A 21,166-nucleotide genomic window follows, 5' to 3' on the forward strand; every position below is an offset into this window, starting at 1 on the left:
ATGACCATTGCATAATCTGCAATCGGAGTGTAACGAACGAAACCCACTGCATTTAGATTTTTAAACATAGGCTATAAGTAGGGAAAAGGCCAAAGTGACTTATGGTGACTTACTCCCAGAGGAATAATGAAACCAGAAATAGGATTTAAACATTCACTGGCCAAAGATGGGGAAAAAGTATAAAGGATCGTTCTCTTGCCCTACAGGGTTGCTTTCTTTGATTGCACAGACTGGGCAGTGTTAAAACAATCTAGGCTACTAACAATGAACTCACAGACATGGGATGTTATCGTCGTCCTTGTCGTCCTTATTGTCTGGCAGTAGATGTTATGTTTTTGATGTGGCCATTTGTATTAATTGTGTATTTATCTTAAAACCTCATCTGCAAACCAAATTTCCCCGAGCGGGACAATAAATATTTGAACATAAAATCCTAGAAAGCTGTAAATAGTCAACTAAAAGAAACAGTTTAACAGTAATGATATTTTAATTAAATTCTACAATTTTAATTAAATACCCAGCATCTCAAAAACGATTCAAATACTTTTAGTAACATTTATCATCAACTGATTAAGACTATAATCAAGGAGTGTTGCTCTACAAGTTTTCTAAGTACGTAAATGCTAAAAGCCCATAGGGAACCATTTATAACACCAACAGTCTTAGCAGGTTAGATTGTTATGTTGGAATGTTGTACTTGTTTTTCTGGATTGTAATAACCATGAACTATCGTTTACACAGAGAGCTGAGCTGCTTCCTTTACGAGGGGGTTCAGGGCACCGAGATCTCCCAGCCGAGAGGATAAACCCATGCAGTACCACTGATCGCCACCGCGTGCTGCAGGGGCGCTAAACAACTCCATCTGCACTCCGGCTGTGGCAAGCAACCCTGCAGGAAAGGAGAGAGAGGTGGATAAAAATACGTTTGCCAGGTTTTAAAGCATGTTTTACTGTGATACAGCAGAGTGAGTGAAGCCACAGTGACAGAGGTGGCTGGTGAGTTAACAGAGCGTGAGGAGGAACTCACCAGTCACAGAGGGTAGGAGCTGAGGGCCAGCTGCAGCTTTGAAGAAGAGCAGGTTTCCAGCGAGAGGAACCGGCTGACGGAACGCGCTGCCGTTCAGCTCTAGCAGCACCGGAACCCCTCCCTGGACGGAACCAGAGGCCTTGAACTGCGATCCGTTGACAGCGATCTCCACGTCAAACACACCCTGGGTCATCCCCTCACCTGCCTGGCTATGGTTTCTGTTTACCTGAAGAGTAAATAAAGACAACATAAATAAAGACTGTGTTTTACAGTCAATCATTTCATAGGAATGTTATATCTTCGCCCAAGTGTCCATTTCTGTTACCTTGATACCAGATTCTGTGGCCAACATCAGGGCATTGACCAGATTAGGGCAACTTTTGGACCCATCAGTCAGCAGTCCAACCATTACCGCTGAAGCCATGTAACCAGTGGAGCTTTTTAAACAGTTACCTGGTTTGCATAAAAAGTAAATGTGAAGGTCATTCATTTTGTAATAACTGGCACCTACCACCAGAGGGCAGCAAACTGCAGTTAAGACCACATTCCACTTTCTTCATCATGATCACAGACAATACCGGTTATGCAACATAATATGATTCAGGTTTCAAGATTAATTTAATTTGTCACATGCAATGTACGGTGTACAGTAATAGTGAAATGTTCCTGCCCGGCTCCAAGATTATGCTCGATGTAGATAAACTGCATCTTATCTGATGCCCATCTTTCAACCAGTCAGAATCAAGTTCAAGCAAACCATAGAATAAGCAATAGTGAATTTAATTGGGTCTTGTACCAAATCTATGAATCTGATTGACAGTCAGGGAAGTGCGGAAAGCCAGGGTTGTTTTACCTTGAGTGGTGAGTGTGACTTCGTTGATGGGTGTCTTGGAGGTGGTGCAGGATTGTAAAACAGCCCCTATGGCCTCTCCAAGTTTGATCCACTGGTGAGCCTCTGGGGAGAATGTGCTTGCCAAAACTTGGGCATTCACCTGCATTCAAACATGAAATTACATGTTATCAGATACAAGGTGTCAGATATCTTATGAGCCGTGTACTTTAGTTGGGAAGGAAGAACTATAAACAATAAGCTACTGTACTGATCTTTTGTAGCAGTTCAGTTACTACTCCAATATGCTACCCAGTTTTGCAACAAGCAACAGATATAGAAACACATTGGTACAAGGAACACATTCCTTATTCTCCAGCCTTGAAGGTTCACTTTTCTGTTACACGACTGCTCTGATTCTTGGATAACAAGATCAATTCTGAAAATATTCAAGGTCTGAGTGCTTTGTCTCTATTGCAACTATTGCATGCTTGTGAAAGGTAAGAACAAAATCCAACTCTAAAGCTACAAGGCGCTGTCTTTAACAGCAGTAGGACAGGAGGAAAACCCACAGCTCCAACCAGGTCTTTGCCCTTCACCATGTCCACTATCTGCAGGGCGATGTCCTGTCCGCAGCGGGCCTGGGCCTCCCTGGTGCTGGCTCCCAAGTGAGGACAGCTGATCACATTAGGGTGGTTTACCAGGGAACGGTCCCTGGGCGGCTCCTGTGACAGAACATATTAGCATGAGAGGGGAGCCTTTAAATGAACAACCAACAATAAACTGTCAATATTAGGGATGAGGAGATGAAGAAGAGGGACAATCTGTTCCAAAAATGTCATTTCATTTGTATTGCTCGCCTCAACAAAGACATCGAGGCCAGCTCCCCCACACTGTCCAGACTCCAGCGCTCTGAGAAGCGCCGCCTCATCGATGATGCCGCCCCGGGCACAGTTCACAACCTTCACACCTTTCTTACACTTGGCGAACGAGGCATCGTTCAGCAAACCTGCGAGGGACAACAATTCACTTGAAATTCAGCTGAAAACACCATTTATGTTGATCATAGAAACTCTCCACACTTTGGTGCCACAACCGTCCAGCACTGTGCGAGCCTCAGTAAGCCTCACCGGTGGTGGAGGGGATGAGGGGGGTGTGGACAGTGATGTAGTCACACTGGGGCCAAAGCTCCTCCAGCGACATCTGCTCCACCCCCCAGCTGGCCGTCACCTCAGGAGGAGTGATTGGGTCATAGCCAATGGTCTGTTGAGAGAAAACAGAGCTACTACCTAATGTCATCTCAGTACTAGCCTACAGGACAATTGAGTCTGAAACATCAATTGATACGTCGACTCTAAGGACCCTTTCACACCTACGTTGTAGGTGTGAAAGGGACTTTCACACCTACAACGTGAAAGTCCCTTTCAGACTTTCCAGTTTGATCCGAACCAAATTGACAGGTGTGAAACCTCCTGGACCACGGTGCACGGATCAAAGACTCGGTCTTTGATCCGACCTCAAGAGGTGGTCTAGGCTCGAACCAAGGTTCGCTGAATCCACAAACCAATCAGTGTCAAGTATAGGGAGACGCACCCCCATGCAAGCGATGACGACATAATGTAGGTCTGCCACCAAAAATCCTTTGGTCCGCTGGTATGAAAGCGAAAGTTAAGGAACTAATCAATAAAAAATAACAAATGTGAAAGCACCAAACAGGATTCTAGTTTGGATCTTGGTCTAGACCTTTAGGTGTGAAAGCGCCCTAAGATTCTGAACCCACCTTCATGCCAAAGGACTGCATTCTGGTAGCAACTTCCTTTCCAATTCTTCCAAGTCCCACTATTCCAAGTACTTTGCCGTACAGCTCTGCACCCATGAACTGCAAAATCATTAACAAAACGTTGTCCTGCTCCTTTAACAGTTTGAGACCTTAATGGATTAAATGCTCATGTCTGATTAGTAATAACTGGAGGAGTAATGGAGCGAACGATGGTAAATGTGTGTCAAAATACAGACATATTTTGTTCTAATTACCTTTTTACGATCCCAGTTCCCTGCTTTCATGGACATGGTTGCTTGTGGCACATGTCTGAGATTAGATCAGAAGGATGTGATTATAACTAGTGTACGAATGAGAAAGTGGCCAAGAAATGTTGAGAAAAACAATTGTGCTTCATCATGAGACAATATCTGACCTTGAGAGGCTCATCACCAGGATGCATGTCAACTCTGCAGCACTGATGGTATTGCCACTTGGTGTGCTGTGAAGATGCGTTACACTTAGATACTGAAGCCAGATCATATAGCGGACAAGTACTCAGGACTGCATGACAATAATATTTCATATTCATCATAAACTGCAAAGAACAACTGACTGAACTACAGTGTCCGGTAGGCCACTCAACTGCTACAGTAGATTGCAAACTTACTTCATGACTATTATGCCCTTTTTGGTGGCAGCCTCCACGTCCACATTGTCGACACCAGTTCCAGCTCTTCCAATGATTTTGAGGTTAACAGCAGCATTGATGATATCAGCTGTAACCTTTGTTGCAGACCGCACGACTAGTCCCTCATAATCCTAAACGGAAATGTCGACATTAGTAAAACGTGTTCATCAAATGTGTACGGTGGCCGATACATCCACAACAGCGCCACATTATCACAGGAATACATATCATGTATACCACAATACAAATACATTTCATTATTACAGCTGTGTGTACTGCACTGTTTACAATTGATTCCCCTCCCCCAAAACTCTTGGGGGCTGGGCGACCTCGCGGGGCAATAAACAAATGTTTACTTTGATTATTGGGTCAGGTCGACTTTGATGAAGGCAGTTGAATCATCGTGCCACTGTCGGTGCCGTTGCCAGCTCTTATACTGCTGTCATGCAGTTAAAGGACAATGCTCGTTTTTGACAACCTGGACCTTATTTACGACATATTATAAGACGTTTGACTCACCGAGATCACTTTGGTGTAGTTCGGAGGCCTGTAGAAGAAATTTAAAATCCATCCCGAGCCAGTATATCCATGTAATGGCGGTGGTGGGGGCAACGAGAATGCAGCTTCTAAAAATCTATTTTCTGCCGCGAAACGGTTGTTTTCATCAATCTGTCTTGATGAATCGCTAGTTGTGCTTACATAGAGCATAACTGTTGTGGTTTTCACATGCCATGATCTTTAGAAACGTCTTTCGAAACGAAATAGCTTCCTCACTTGCTCCAGCACTAATGCGCACAGCGCGCAATCGTTGCTCCAGCACGCTGTGCGCATGCGTGCTGGAGCAAGTGAGGAAGCTATTTCGTGTCTAAAGACATTTCTAAAGATCCTATAACAGAGGCATGTGAAATACCACAACAGGCCTATGCTCTCTATGTAAGCACAACTAGCGATTCATCAAGACAGATTGATTAAAACAACCGTTTCGCGGCAGAAAATAGATTTTTAGAAGCTGCATTCTCGTTGCCCCCACCACCGCCATACATGGATATACTGGCTCGCGCTGGATTTTAAATTTCTTCTACAGGCCTCCGAACTACACCAAAGTGATCTCGGTGAGTCAAACGTCTTATAATATGTCTTATAATATGTCGTAAATAAGGTCCAGGTTGTCAAAAACGAGCATTGTCCTTTAAGGCATATCCAACAATATAGGTTTCTGATCTCATTATACAGTATATGCAAGAGTAGCAATACTTAAGCACTGATGCTGGCCTCAAAGACTATAAACCATATTACCATGGCTGGACTGTTCAGGTCCCTTCTACAAGCAAACATGGCACAGACCTCAGACCCAGGTGATTAATGGCATACACAACATCACTTGTCATTCATTTATTTTAATGCACAACAACAAAAGAATAGTGTGAAATTGAAGTTACATATAGCCTACTTATACAACGGTTAGTTCTGGTTCTTGATTCTGATTGGCTGGAAGCCGTGTTAACACACACCTGTGACCGCATATCATTCCATTTTCAGTATTAATGCGCCTCCCATTTCATCCAATGCATTGTAGTTGTTGTTGTTACTTGGCAACCCTTTTATTAGGGGAACTATTTTGCTCGGCGGAATTGAGAGAATGATGCTTCGTTTTGAATAAATGTTCATATTTTACATTGCTGTTTATTTTACACTAATAGCTGTAGTAACCGTTGTATAAAAGCAATAAACCACAAGAGGCCGTGTGTTATAGTGATTTTATAACAGCTAGATTTATAACAAAATCCAAGATTTCCTATAATTGAAGACAGGCAACCCTAAATAAATGCATTCAAAACAAATTATTTTCATAGATGACTGACAGGGTCTGTTTACAACAGGCACACGCATGTCCACTGTTGCGAATGGCGTTGCTATTATGATAATGTAGTATATTTTTATACGGTATTACATCAATACATTTGGATTACTCTCATGTAGTAATCCATTTACTAAGAACAATGAATAAACTTCAATTCAGTAGGAACTTTGTTAACTTAAGTAGTTTAACATGTAGATGACAAACAGATGCCCTGTCCTGAGTAAGCATTCCTTTGTTCCTGAGTCAATAAAGATAACACCTCTGAAGTCTATAGTTGAAACGTGATCAAAGCAGGACACAGGAAGAACCCCAAGACTGCCCCCATGTCAGGAGGGGGGCAGAGCCCAGTGACCTATTGACCAATTACAAGACTAGTTGACCAGATCCGTGTTAAATGTACCTCCTTTGTATGCAAATTTGTTTGTCATGTGATCCTGGCCTGAAGCCAAGTATATAAACTCGCCACGAGTAAAGAACTGTAGTACTGCCGAAATTTGACCTGTATGGCGTGCTCAATAAATTTGGTTTAACTGCATTTTGCTCCTGAAGATTCTTTTCACATTTTTCTGCCCAAAAGTCAAGACGAGAAGAAACGACAATAACGTCTAGCAATGCTGATGAAACGGTTGCCGTGTAACCCAAAGTTCATTCTCATTCCGTTGTCATTCTCGTTCTCGAAACGATGCCGTGTAACCCATGCCCAAAGCCCTAGTTCTTCTGCCCGGTGCCGATATCAAAAGGACCTGTCGTCTTTGTGTTTTTCCTTTGCAGACGCTTTTGTAGGCTATGTGTTTTTCTTTTTGTTGTTTTCATATCTGCATTGCTTCTGGAAGCAACGGCCACCGCAAAATTCATGGTGCATTCGTTTATAACTGGGAGGTGGCAAATTGCGACTTGCTACTAGGAATGATTAAATAAAACGCTGCATGAACTCGCACTTCCTTGTCGCAAATTCGGATATGTTTCTCAGCCCCCAGTTGCTCGAATGCACTAGATATAACTAGGTAACTGTGATATAATGGTATATAGCTCGAATGCACACAGGTCGGAGGTAGGAATTTTGCCACTTGCGACTTGCCACCTCCGACCACAAACGAACGCACCATAAGGCCTCCGTCCAAGTCAATCATGCACATAGTTGTTGCAGCCCAGTGAGACAGAATGGAATTTTCTGTCTCGACAAAGGATGGAGGTCTCAGCCAATCTCAGATGCAGTTGCATCAGATTTACTGGAGGGCGGTAGGCCATTCATCCGAGAGAAGGGAACTAAACTGCAGGATATGCATGCAAAAACTGTCAATCCATTCAAAAAGTAGCCTATGGTATAATCCTAGACGTTGGCTGTAACACGCAGCTGGCATTTTTTTAAGGCTATACTTCATTCTACGTAGAAAACAAAAACTATTTTTCTCCGAAAGATTTAACAGGTTAAAAACGTTATACTGTTTTGGAAAAACTCGAAAGGTTGTTTTAAAATGTAGGCTATGGTCGTTTTTAAACAAACTTAAATAGTATGCAATAGCTAGCTATCTGACACGCAGACGCAGAGATCGTCCTACCTTTATCTCGGCAATCAAGTCATCCTTACTCATATTCTGCTTCTCTGTAACCTGGATGCCATTCTCTTGAAGAATCTTCTTACAACAAGGATCAACACTTTCACTGATTAAAAGGCGTTTGATGGATATCGGGGCCATTTTACTCTTCTCTCCGTTCGGGATGATTTCACACATGAGAGGGTGATCCTGACGTAAATCGACGGGCACACTGAAAGTTTCTAATTCTAACCCCACCGGTTTTGCATCGGGGGCAGGACTGCTAGGACTGCCCCTTCTCCGAGAAACCCGCCCTCTCTCATCTCTTGTTTCTGACGCTGCCCAGCGAACAGACAGCCTTCAACCCAGATTCCAGAAAGTCTACTCTGGATTAGTGTCAATACATAAGATACAAAACGTTTGCAATTTCATATTATTAGCGCGACAGTCTATGTTCTGTGGTGGCAAAATTAATTTTCAATTGATAACCTGCATTGCGCAATAGCCTACTGTCAGAAACAGTTGGGGTTTCACAAAATCGTAAAGTAAAAAAAAAAAGAGAGACTTAATGGGCTGATACACAGTCACCTGACTCGCATTAAGCTGCCACATGACAGGTCTTTTTCTAGTCATTAGGCCATGTTGAGTGTTCAGTATGTGGCAGTGACAGAAACTCAACTAAACTAATCTGGAGTATGAGGCATCATGACTATCGAAAAAATGTCTACACACCCATAATACTACCAAACCATTTGCGGTGTGGATGATAATTATCAACCACTATGATTTAAAAACAAACAAACACATCAGCACATAACGTTTGTCGAGAAAGTTTAGTCTATTTATTTAGCACTGTGTCTGTGGTAGTTTACTTGTAGTGACGCTGCATAATCAGTAAATAGCGCCACCTGTCGGGATGCAAGAACCGTCACAGTTTTGATTGGCGGTGTGTTGCTAGGATACAGTGTAACACACAGGTCCCTCGCAGCTATCCAGCCCCTGGCTTAATGTTACTCTAACATTAACCTCGGCTACTTTACAGTCCTAACCTAACCTCGGCGCGCTTGTAACATCTTTACATACTTTTACAATGCAACGTCCTGGCCCATCAGAATATTTTTGTTGAATGTATACGATTGAAACAAAAAATATTGAGCTCAAATATGGCAACAGCGTCGGTTGTGCAGTGTGGTCGACGGAGGGGATCCAGTAAAACAAGTAGGTGACATGCCTAGATAGGCCCAGAAGCAGAGAACAGCTAGGCTGACTGTTACATTTTTAAATCTGATTAGCCTACATGACTTACTGTAAAAGCCTATCTGCCCATATATATCAGTGTCGAATGTGCGCAATGCATAGTTAACAATAAAATATCAATTTATTTTTACGCTTAATAGCCTACTCCTTCACAGGCAACACTTTTTAAGCCGACACACTGTAGGCCATAGCCACAGCCATCTGGTTGTGGCTTCGCCTTGGCTGCATAATGTTTCATTGCAGTGCTGTAGGCTATCACCGACATATCTCATGTTTCTATAGTGCATACGGTGGAGGAAAGCAGTAAAACAGTGCAGGCACCAGATCTCCGGCAGGTCACTGTCCTGCCCAAAGCTGAGTGGCTTCGAATTCAAGGTAGCTTGAACCAGGTGGATAAATATAATGAGGATCTGAAGGAAGCTTCCCAGAAAAGAGAGGCCATGCACCTGCGCTCCAAGGAGGTGGTGACATTCTGGTCCAACACAATAGCTGTAAGTCCTAGCCATGTTTTTACTTATCTAGGTCTAATTGTGCCTGCCTGTTCACACGTATAGAACACCCAAACACTCCCACAAACAGGTGCATATTGTACGTGTGCCATTTGTTTTATAGGGGCAAAGACAAAAGAAACTAGAAGCAAAGAAGATTCGCGAGGAGCTTGAGGAAGAACAGAGAAAAATAACTGACATTGAGGAGGCCAAATACCAGGAACAGAAAAGGAAAGAGGCTATTGGAAAAGCCAAAACACAGCAGTACTACCAAACTGATCGAGTCAAAGGATTTCATGTTTGTATTTCTTTAGTCATGTACTCTTCTCTGTCTAGCTTTTATGTCTGTTTTTAAACCTTGATTCATCTCAGAACTGTTGTTTGTTTATCTGAGCCTATCACAGAAGAAATGCTATATTATTATTTTTTCCCCCAGAGTGCACTCTTGTTGACAGAAGTATTGAAAGAGAGAGATGCTCAGATCGAACTGAAGCAGAGAAAACAGGATACTTCTGAAGATGTGGACAGGGAAATCATGGCCATGATCAAACGCAGAGAGGATGAAGCTTCCAAGCGGGACATGGAGAAAGCTATTCAGAGGAAGCTCGCAACCCAGGCCGTAGCAGAAGACTTGAGACAGCAGTAAGTAATCTACATCATATGTTATGTCACGGACGGCTATGTTTAAATTGAATAAATTTTGATAGAATGAGGTACTTGCCTTTTCTTTTATAGGGCAAAGGAGCATGAGATGGCCAGAGAGCGAGAGAGGCAGGAGGAAAAGAAGAAAGCAGAGGAACTCCAGCGTCTTAAGGAGCTCTTTCTGTTGGAGAGAGACCTGCAGGAACAAAAGAAAGAGGAGGAGAAGAGAAACATCATGAAAGCACACATGGTACGGTGTTTTGGATGTAATAATTGTTCAAAATGTCTGTCTCACTGGAACATTCTTACACAAGCACTTTTTGCAAATGTAACCCATATTAAGGGCTTGCCCAGGGTGGGATTCAACCCCACAAATTAAGGACTTCCCGCTTGGAGGGACTGTTAGCACTCCTTTGAGGAGTGAGTTTTAACCAACCACTCGCTACCACTACCTGGGACTCATGAGGACACTGTCACTTGGTTACGCTCACCCCTCTAAACTCACTCCACACCACTGGGCATCTGGGTCACGGATCCAATGTAACCCATGTTAAGGGCTTGCTCAGGGTGGGATTTGAGCCCGTAGACTCCTGCTTCTGAGGTGGATGCACCAACAGTTGTGCCATCCCTCTTAGTGGAGGAGTGAGTTTAACCAACCACTCCCTACCACTACCTGGGACTCACAAGGACACTGTCACTCGGTTGCACAAACTAGGGTATCAATATAATGAATCCCACATTTATTTGCAGGAGCATCTCTCAAACAGAGATACCATCCGAGCCATAGAGGCTCAAAAGCAGGAGATGGAGGAGCAACAGCGAAAGCTCTTTGCTTCTTCCAAAGAAAAAATGATGAAGCTTAGGAAAGACAAGGAGGCAGAGATGTTCAGGTATGTCGTGAGGGGAAATATACACACTGGCCCAAACCATGCAGGATTGTGGTCATGTATTGGGTGTCTCTCTTGCTTTATAGAGAGGCCCAGAGGCGCAAGGACAGGATCATGGAGAAGCTGGCAGCCCAGCAACAGGAGCAGATATCCAATGAGGAGGAGCTCATGGCTAAAGCTATTGCCCAGCGGGATGCCAAGCTGGCACAACAGCAGCAGGAGACAGATGAGAAGAAGGCTGCCATGCTCAACTCCATTGCCACACACAGAGAAGCAATGGTATACTGTACATTCCTTTCTCCACCTTCAGCACATATGTGATGATGAATATAATTTAAGCCATGCTAAATTAAATGTTCATAATACAGTAACATCCTCTTTCTCTTTTCAGAGACAGGAACAGGAGCTGAAGAAAATGGAGGATCAGCAGAAAGCCCTTGACATGTTGAATGCCAAGAAAGAGGCTGATAGAATATTTATTGAAAAACAACATCTGAAGGCACAAAAGATGAAGGAGGATGGAAGAGCGTTACAAGACCGCTACGTTCAGCAAATGGTAAATCGGGCTGTGAATGTCAACTTCTCCACAATAATTCTTAAAAACATGTTATCATCGGTGTTGTCAAGCTACCATGCAGCAGCAGATACAGCAGCATTGTGATGGTTTCTAACATTTGTGTTTAGGCTGAGAAACATGCAAATGAGCAGCTTGTGAAAAAAGAGCATCAGTACTTTGAGAGCAGGAACGCCAAGCTCATAGTTGAGGAGGAGAAGCAGTTCCAGCAGTACGCAAAGCTTGTGATCAGCACCGCCGAAGAGGCCCAGAGAAACGTCCACCCCCTCTGCAAAGCTGCCAGGGAAGGCATTGGAGGGGGACTGGGCCCCATTTTTGGAGGAATGAGACCAAGTTACCTGGTCAAAGATGACACGGGCGTCCAGATGCCCAACTACATCGGTGATAGGACCCAGGACATCAGAGAGCTGAACGAGACAACGGATATACAGCAGTCCAAGAAGAGGCTTGGATTCACCTGGTAGAGATCTCTTGAGCAAGGGTTACGTAGAGATGACCCACAGTATGAGCTTTGCTGGAATTACTACAAAGAATAAACACAATTTCCTTAGGCATGAATCTGTATGCCACTATTATTTTTAATAGCAAGTAATCTCATGAAAATGTTAGGATAGCACTAGCTTTCACTCAGTCAATATGGTGTAGTGTAGCTCATAAACACATTCAGTGAGTGAAATCAATTCAGTGAGTGAAATCAAATGCTAATCTATGTCATCAACACAGGGTCCCAACATGATCGATCCCAATAACCTCATCTAGTTTGTTGAGTCAACCAGTAGATGGCAGTATGCATCTACAGTAATAAACCTCTTTCAACTGGTGGAAAAGTGCTTATTAGGAGTGATGTTGGGGGCCTATAGATCAAGTCCATGGAATAGAGGGCACAACCCCTCAATCCTGATTGGTCCATGGTTTTTGGTCAATAACTTTGGTTCTAACTGGACAAGCATTTGACAAGTATGGACATACCATAGAAAACACAAATACATCCATACACACAGACGTCCCAAGCCAACACACCCCTTTCCTATCCAACTACAGCCACATTCACTGAGAATGATCAACATGACATTGTAATACACTGGGAGGGGAATTGGACAAATGCTTATTGAAGCCTGCCAAAGTGCTTGTCTGTCCAGGATGGGGTTATTCAACCTAAGAAAACCAGTACCAGTACAGACCTGCAAACGTGTCACCTTTTGGCTACAGTCACCTTTTTTTATGTTAACCATGGTAGTATCAGTGAATCTAGAGGGTTTTAGTTTTGTATGTCGTCACCTTTTTCACTACTCCAGAGTTTGCAGGTCTGCAGTATAACTAACTGCCTTTTGTCACTTCACAACATCACCTCTGACACTTTCCATACTGGAAGATCAAGCTCACAGTGTGCAGATGTATGCCTGTATTATTACCCAACAGAATGCAGAAATAATCATTTCTGTATAAATATTAACTCTTGACACTAGCAGTATGATATCCTATCTAGAGTTCTGTATGCGGTCTCATTTATACAATGATGTCTACTGAGGCCAGATTCCAAACCAACACTGTATTACTGTATGTTTACTGTATATTTGGTTGATATTGGATAGCCTATCACTACACTAATATGTTTTGATTGGACCTGTATTGATTACACCAATTACATTTCTTTAAAAAAAAAAAAAAATCAGACCTACATACGTAATAAGCCGGTTGATTTGAGTAGCATGCCAAACAAAAGTTCCATCAAAACTGAATCCAAGTTTGTAATAACCATTGATTTTACACCATTTATCAAAATGATAACATGTACAAATTGCCATGATAGATTGGCCTACTGAGTGTGTTGTACAGTACCTGTGTTGTCTTTATTTGCGTGGGAAGGGGGCCTCGTTTAACACATGTTTAAGTACACACAATTTTGTGCATCGGATCAGTCAAATAGATAGAATACAGGTATTTTATTTCTATTAAAGTCCTCCACTTCACTGAAATAGTAAACGGACAACAATCACAGCTGGGTTAACAGAAATATTGGCAACACTTCAAAAAAGTTACAATAATAATATTACTACTTCTTAATTAAGGTAGTAATATTTCATGGCATTGTGTAAAAAACAATTACATTCTCTACTCGTACCTGGGAGGAATATCTGGACTAGACAGGAAGAGCTGCTCAGCCTGCTGCAAGCACACATCCAGCAGCACAGACAGGTCTTATATGATGGCCTACCAAAATTATTTACATTCAAAAAATAATTGAAACATACAATTTTACCAATAAGGAACAACAACCTATTATACACAGGTCCATGTAGCACCATGGCAGGCATGCTGTTCATATACGCTTTGCAAGAGCAGGAACACTTTAGGTCTACCTCGGGAAACAGAACATCCTACTTCATCCGTGAAGCTGGAGCTGGTTCTCTTCAGTAGTGGCTGCAGGTAGCTGAAAAGGCTGTCCTGCTGCTCCTCACTGTTGAGGTACACTGCCCCCTTAGAGAGCCGAGACTTCTGAAAGCACTTGGAAGCCTTCCCCTCGAGTACATCCTAAGGGCAAACCAAGGTAAAGAAACATTTATTTTGTGGGAATTGTATTTTATGAGTGTATTGTGTGTGTGTGTGTGTGTGTGTGTGTGTGTGTGTGTGTAGTTGTTTGACATTTAATGCCACTTTTGTTCAATACATGCATGCATTAAAGATACAATAAATGAGCCACATAGACTGAAAGGTCTGTTGATATTCCTACCAAAAGCCCAGGGTGAATCTTTTCTGTGAGTCTGGTGATGAGCAAATGTGAACATTCTCAGAGCACCACCAAATGCTGCTTGGCTCCCTTCGACTGGACAATCAGGTCAACCGGTCTCCTTTCCTGTGCAGTGCGGTCAATGACCACCTGCATATGGAGTGGAGTGCATGTAGTGATGGCACTCTGTGATGAAACGTTTCTTGGGACATGGGAAACTGCCTGTAGGGCTCCCTGGAGCAATGCTCTGGCCTCATCTGTGGACCGGAGAGGGAACTGGGTGGTGAAATAATCTGTCAAACAAATTTAATTTACCAGAATTTAAAACTAAGCTCTTTTTTGATTAGCGTACGATTTTAAACTCAGGTTAGTCACGATAGTATATTCTGTGTCATCAGAACTCAAGCAAATAAGAATTACAAATAAAAATTCTAACAATATCACAGAACTTGCTTTTTTATCCCATAACAATATATATATACATATATATATATATATATATATATAGTTAAGTAATGGTTAAAGGTCCACTGAATTCATTTTTAGTGTGGCAGAAGACAAACCTCTTGCCATGCCTTTAAAACAATAACACAAACAACAAGATTAATCCAAAGTATCACATTGGAAAACGCTAATGCTTTGGTGCACCATTGACATACATAAACACTCTCACTGCTCACTGGAGAAGGAGTTTGTCCATCACCACCGTCACCGGCTGGAGGTCCTGTCCAGCAAGCAGATGGTCCCGCCTCCTGGAGCAAGACCAGCACGGCGTGGCCTTCAGCACTGCGGAAGATAGAGTCTGCACACGCCTCTCCAGTCCACACAAACCCATGTTTGAAAAAGGAAATGATGTTGTGGATTGATGCTACCCCCCTCGATTCTCCTTCCTGTCATGGCGTGTCCCTTTTGGTAAATCGCTCTGAATAAATCCCACATCATCAGCCCTTACAGGAAGTGCAGGAAATGAGGGTCGGTTCGCAGGGGTCTAGGATCTGGCTGCCGTCGTAGCTGATGTGATGTGACTTCTTGTGAGAGGTGATTGGTTGAGAGTGAGTGGCGTGTCTCCCAGGCAGGAGGAAGATGGCCAGAGGATCCGAGTTCTGGTTCTGAGAGACAGCAGCTCAATGGCATCGGATACCTGAGCTACTTCCCTGTCCTAGGTGTGTGTGTCTGTCTCTCTCTTCCCCCTGTATATGTGTGTGTTTGTCTGTCTGTCTCTCGGTCTGTCTTGCTCTCTCTCTCCTATTCGGTGTGTGTGTGTGTGTGTGTGTGTGTACACGTGTGTGTGCACACATGTTTCTGAGTGTGTCTCTCTCTCCTATACACGTGTGTGTCTGTGTGTGTCTCTCCCTCTCTCTCAACCACCTTAACATGAAAGGTGTTGCAGTGTCTCCCTCATCCACTGTTGAAATGCAGCCCCCCCCCCCCGCCTCTGTTCTATCTACCTGGTGGAGTTTGATTACACCGATGAGCCCCCCCGACCCAAAGCCCTGTCCAAGCCCAACCGGACCAGGAGGGTGACGTTCACCTGTGTCAGCACAACGCGCGCCCACACACACACACACACACACACACATGCACTGTATATACAGTGCACACAGTCCCATTTGTACGTAGTCAGGAGGAGGAGCAGGAGGAGGAGGAGGAATCGATCGAATTCGAATCGAATTTCAAGAATCGATTCCGATTCACAAGGTTTAGAATCGATTATCACGATTCAATTCGATTCGATTCCATTCAATATCGATTCGGTTAGTGTTATTTAAACCTGTTTTTTTGAGCTGTAACCTCAATTACATGACTGCCAAGTTATGCAACACATCAATACTAGGGCTGGGTATCGATACTGATTTCCAAAAATGAATGAATGAATGAATCATTGAATGAATGAATGAACTATTCATTCCTTAATTTATTCATTCATTCATTAAATAAAAGATCGATTTGGGGATTCATGAATCGATTCTGAATCGATTAATCGTTTTTTTAAACCCAGCCCTAATAATTAGAGCCACATTCACGGTCCACATCAGTGCCGGTCCTAGCTCCCTTCCCCCTCTCCTCTCTTCCTCCTCAGGTTGGTCTCTGTATTTCTGGTTGTCTCTCTTCCGCCAAACGAATGTGGCCCTGGAGGAGAGGATGACCCAGCTGACGGTAAGTGTGATCCCAGGACCACTAGTCTTAACAGGTAGTGCTCAGTGCAAAACCTGCTGGACAGCCACTTGGGTACAGGTGGACCAATCAGCAGTCGGATCAGAATGAACAAAAATTCAAAGCCTACTGGTACAGTACCTGTACTCCAATGAACAGCTCACTGGCCTTGTGGTTAGAGTGCCTGTCCTGAGATTGGGAGGTTGGAGGTTCGAACCCTGGCCTAGTCATACCAAAGACTATAAAAATGGTACCCAATGCCTCCCTGCTTTGCACTCAGCATCAAGGGTTGGATTGGGGATAAGACCCTGCGACATACCAGCGTCATGTCCAGGGGTGTACTTGTTCATCAAGCTGCCTCACGCTAAGGAATTAGGAGATAGGCTCCTGCCCTATGGGCCACTAGGCTCCAGAACCATTAGTTCTCAAGGCTACTTACTACCTGAACTCCAGTATGTGGACCTGCTCATTTTCCATACAAGTTGTTTAATTTAAATTGTTTTTTTTGTGTGTTTATCTTCTCTTGATGGAGCTCAGGCAGATGAGAGACAGAGAGGAGAGGTGAGACTGGTTTAGTTGCTCTGCTTTGATGGCCTCTTGTTTTGTTTTGTCTTGGTCTGGTATTGTATTGTATTGTCACCTCCGCCCCAGCGACAGCGCAGGGCGAGAGGTCATGTTTTCGGTGCCGTGCTGACGCCCGTTTCTCCGTCCAGCCGTTAGCAGGATCACGCGACTGTTATCTGACCGATTTTCATGAAACTCGGTGGAAGGGTGTAGCACGGGCCGAAACTTAGAACCCCTTACATTTTGGAGCGGATCTGAATCACGGGGAGGCCCAACATGGCCGCCCGTTCATTGTCATTGGGGGGAGGGTCTTGAAACTGACATATCTCAACGTGGGAAGGTCAACCTAACGAATGCAGAAATACCAAACATATATCCTGCTCGTACGCACTTGCGTATGTACAGAGACATGAAATGCATTCACGGGCAAAGGTCTGTGCTCTCCAAGCACCATTTCTAGTAATGTTATGGCGTTACAGTATGTGTGTCCTGTCCTGTCCAGGGCCGCCACTGACCAGTGTCATCAACTGGAGGCACTGGACGCTGAGGTAGACGCACACACACACGCACAGACACACACAGAGGCGAGGTTATATGATAGACTCCGGCAGAGGATAGAAGCACAGAATACACACACTTCTAGTTTGTGTGTTTTTCTGTAGATGGAGATAAAACTGAGACAGATGGAGGAGTTATACTGGGACCAGCTACCGGTGAGTGAGTAGAGAAGGATGGAGGTAGAGAGAGAGAGAGAGAGCTAGCGAGCATAACTGTGTGTATGTTTCTCAAGAGAGGCCGGTAGCTGACAGAATGGCAGCATTTTGCCTTGGAGTCCCAAGGTTGGTGACATCACCGACTCTTCAGCGTCCTGATAGGCTGATTTCATGTCTCACGTCACCTGATGTTTACAGCACCCTCTTCCATCATGTACAATGTTTTTAACCTGCTCATCACTCACTGTGTGTGTGTATGCATCTGGTGTGTGCGCCCGTGTGTGTGTGCGCGCGTGTGTGTGTGTGGTGTGTGCGCGCATGTGTTTGTGGTGTGTGTGTGTGTGTGCGTGTGTGTGCAGGTGCCAGTGTGGTCAGAAGTTCTGAGACCTATGGTTTGGTATGGTGGGACTGTTCAGTGTTTGGTATTCGCCTCCCGTTCTGCTCAAAGAGCCCCCGCATTGTCATTCAGGTACCACACACACACACAACAAAGGGGCTTTATTGGCATGGGAAACATACATTTACATTGCCAAAGCAAGTCTAAAATAAATAACTAAAAACGTATAGAATAACATGTCTAAGAAAAATGTGGACATTGCAGTTTGAAAAATGACCGTACAAATAATTGAGAATTCTGTCTGTCTCTTTCTCTCTTCTCCTTTCTCTCTGTCTCTCTCTGTCTTTCTCTGTATCTCTAACACCTCAGGGGCACTCCTGGGAGGTGTTGGCAGTTCCGGGGTGAGCAGGGGGGCATGGTGATCGCGCTGTCCCATGCCGTCACCATCACCCACGTCACCCTGGACCACCTCAACCCCGCCAACTCTCCTGATGGCCTCATTAAGAGCGCGCCCAGGGACTTTGAGATCTATGTGAGTAGTGGTCCCCCACCGTGACCTTTGACCCTTAACCTGTAGTTAGTGTGGAAGTGTTGGTTTGGTAGTGTTAGCTGACAGTATTTGTCTCTCTTTCTGTTTCCCTGCCTCCTACCCTTCCCCTACCCTCTCTCTGTCCTCTATCTCCTCTCTCTCTCTCTCTCTCTCTCTCAGGGTCGCCTGGCTGACTCCGAGGAGGGAACGTTCCTGGGCAGGTTCATGTTTGAGGAGCATGGAGCCTCCACCCAGACTTTCCCGCTGCCTGTGAGTCCTCCATCCTCTCACCAGAGAGGAAATCCTCGTTGATCACAGAAGGGCTCTCTGTTCAAATGTATCCATTCAAAGAAAACATGTTCGCCACGAACGTTCGCCTCTGTTCGCTGAATTTGAACGCAGCCCCAAACTTGCACTTCAACAATGGGATTCTCAATGGAGTGCTGTACTTGAATAAAAATGAAAGTATTTGCCAAAGCCTGGGTTCGCTCAAAAATATGTTCAGTCAGGTTTATTAAGAAAACAATACGATTGCAAACGGACCTCAAAGTAAAAACACAGAGTGATTCTAACAGGAGAAGTCAATCAGATCGCCAATTCTTCTCCTTATATCTTGCTCAGGCCAACGAGGTAGTACAGGCGTCATTTGATTGGCCACACAGTGGGCGGGGGATGAAACTCACTTTGAATATCACTTTCAATATAGACAAAGAAAACAAAAGGTCTGAGCCAGGGCGGAAGGACATAAGGTGTGGCCCTTCTGACTTAAACAAAGAGAGGAGGAAGAGCGAGGTAGAGGAGGTGTTTACATTTACAAAAGGGAGAGTTGAGGTGTTTACAATTACAAAAGGGAGAGTTGAGGTGTTTACAATTACAAAAGGGAGATTGAAACTAGAGGTTGCAGGGGACTTGATGATTGAAAGAAAAGATATGAATCTGAATAGTCTTGAGACTGTGTGTTAAATTCCATGACAGTGCTAAACCCAAAATCCAAATCATATTACCCCCCAAGATGGAAAAGGTAGCACATCTCAATTTCCAGTCAAGGAGGGCCATGATACTAATTATTCCACTTGTTTATTTGGCCAACATCACAATAGGTAAGGGCTCACAGGTTTGGGCATAGCGCCCTCCTTTCACAAAGCACTGCTCCAGCAAACACTGCACACAAGTCAAGCCAGCCAATATAAATACTGCTCGGAATAGAGTCCCAGCCTGACACTATTACCTCACACCAGAGTTACAGCTGGCTACTCCAGAATTATTTTGCCGTTGCTCAGCTTTGCCCAAAATGAGTGCGGCTAGCAGCCCTGATACAAACACCGAGCTATTTCCTCTCACCAGTGTTCCAGGTAGGCTACTCTTTCAGTAAAATGTACCAAAATTTCAAGAGGTAGACTTGATTACAATCCTCTCGACCTACACAATTTGTTTGTAGTTCATTAGTGTCATTCTAAGCACAGAGAATAACCGCCCATTCACCACCATTCAGTTGGGGCTCATTCTGTATGCCGGCCAGTTCCTATACCCAGATTTTGGGTTCTGGGGGGGCATATAATGGACTAAATGGCCAATTACTGATTGCTCCAGAATCAGAATAAGTGTTTATGAAATACCTGTAATATCGTCTGTCTGTCCCCCCCCTCTCTCTCTCAGGATCCTAGCGGAGCGGTGTACAGTGCGGTGGAGCCCCCCCCTCTCTCTCTCTCTCTCTCTCTCTCTGTCAGGTTCCTAATGTAATATCATCTGCCCCCCCCCCCCTCTCTCTCTCTCTCAGGATCCTAGCGGAGCGGTGTACAGCACGGTGGAGCCCCCCCCCCTCCCCCCTCTCTCTCTCTCTCTCTCTCTCTCAGGTTCCTAATGTAATATCATCTGCCCCCCCCCCTCCCCCCTCTCTCTCTCTCTCTCTCTCTCTCTCTCTCTCTCAGGTTCCTAATATAATATCATCTGCCCCCCCCCCCCTCTCTCTGTCCCTCTCAGGATCCTAGCGGAGCGGTGTACAGCACGGTGGAGCTGCGGGTTGTCAGCAACTGGGGTCAGGAGTAAACCTGCCTGTATAGTTTCCGGGTCCATGGGGAGATGGCCACTCAAAAATAATGACCACAAAACCCTCACACACACACCCCAAGCCTTACACAGACACACCCATCACAGACCCATCATTAGTCAGGTTCATTATGTATTGGATTTTGGGGGGGATTTGCAAAACTATACATTTTTGGAAAGGGTATTGTATAAGGAATCAGAAAATCTAGGTTTTTGCCCAGATATCTATGTGGTGGCCATCTTGGAATTCACAAAATGGCTGCCGTAAACATTTAAGGTGGAATATTGATTTTAACTGCTAAACCTACATTTCCAGGGTTGACAAATCCAGTAGTGCCAACAAAAATAAGGTAGAATTGTCTAAATGCATTTTTACACTTTTCATTGAGGAGTTAACAGATTATGTCTTTAAAATTTAGCAAGTGTGAACTTTGGATGTTTCTGTAACCATCTTCAACATCATGACATGTACGTTTAGACCACAGTATGATCATGATTAAGCAACCTTTTTCATTAGACAGTCTCTATACATCATCCTAATCATCA

The 21,166-nt window shown here is 44.1% G+C and overlaps 2 protein-coding genes across 2 annotated transcripts; one reads left to right on the plus strand and one right to left on the minus strand.

The window, feature by feature from the left end:
* Positions 1 to 718: 718 nt before the first annotated feature.
* phgdh (phosphoglycerate dehydrogenase) lies at positions 719 to 7,863 on the minus strand (the record flags this gene model as incomplete). The annotated part of the gene is made up of 12 exons (XM_084443407.1): positions 719 to 888; positions 1,027 to 1,252; positions 1,352 to 1,479; positions 1,880 to 2,018; positions 2,428 to 2,580; positions 2,716 to 2,864; positions 2,986 to 3,118; positions 3,636 to 3,734; positions 3,890 to 3,944; positions 4,051 to 4,116; positions 4,285 to 4,436; positions 7,726 to 7,863. 12 exons carry the CDS (start codon positions 7,861 to 7,863, stop codon positions 734 to 736), a joined length of 1,593 nt encoding a protein of 530 aa, XP_084299533.1. The 3' UTR covers positions 719 to 733.
* Positions 7,864 to 8,864: 1,001 nt separating this feature from the next.
* Positions 8,865 to 12,013, plus strand: cfap210 (cilia and flagella associated protein 210; the record flags this gene model as incomplete). The annotated part of the gene is made up of 9 exons (XM_084442931.1): positions 8,865 to 8,919; positions 9,241 to 9,449; positions 9,571 to 9,744; positions 9,883 to 10,088; positions 10,182 to 10,338; positions 10,839 to 10,978; positions 11,062 to 11,254; positions 11,367 to 11,531; positions 11,660 to 12,013. The coding sequence occupies 9 exons, from the start codon at positions 8,865 to 8,867 to the stop codon at positions 12,011 to 12,013; spliced, it is 1,653 nt and encodes a 550-aa protein (XP_084299057.1).
* Positions 12,014 to 21,166: the final 9,153 nt, after the last annotated feature.

The sequence above is a fragment of the Borostomias antarcticus genome (assembly GCF_949987555.1).
Source record: "Borostomias antarcticus genome assembly, chromosome: 9".
Lineage (NCBI taxonomy): Eukaryota > Metazoa > Chordata > Actinopteri > Stomiiformes > Stomiidae > Borostomias > Borostomias antarcticus.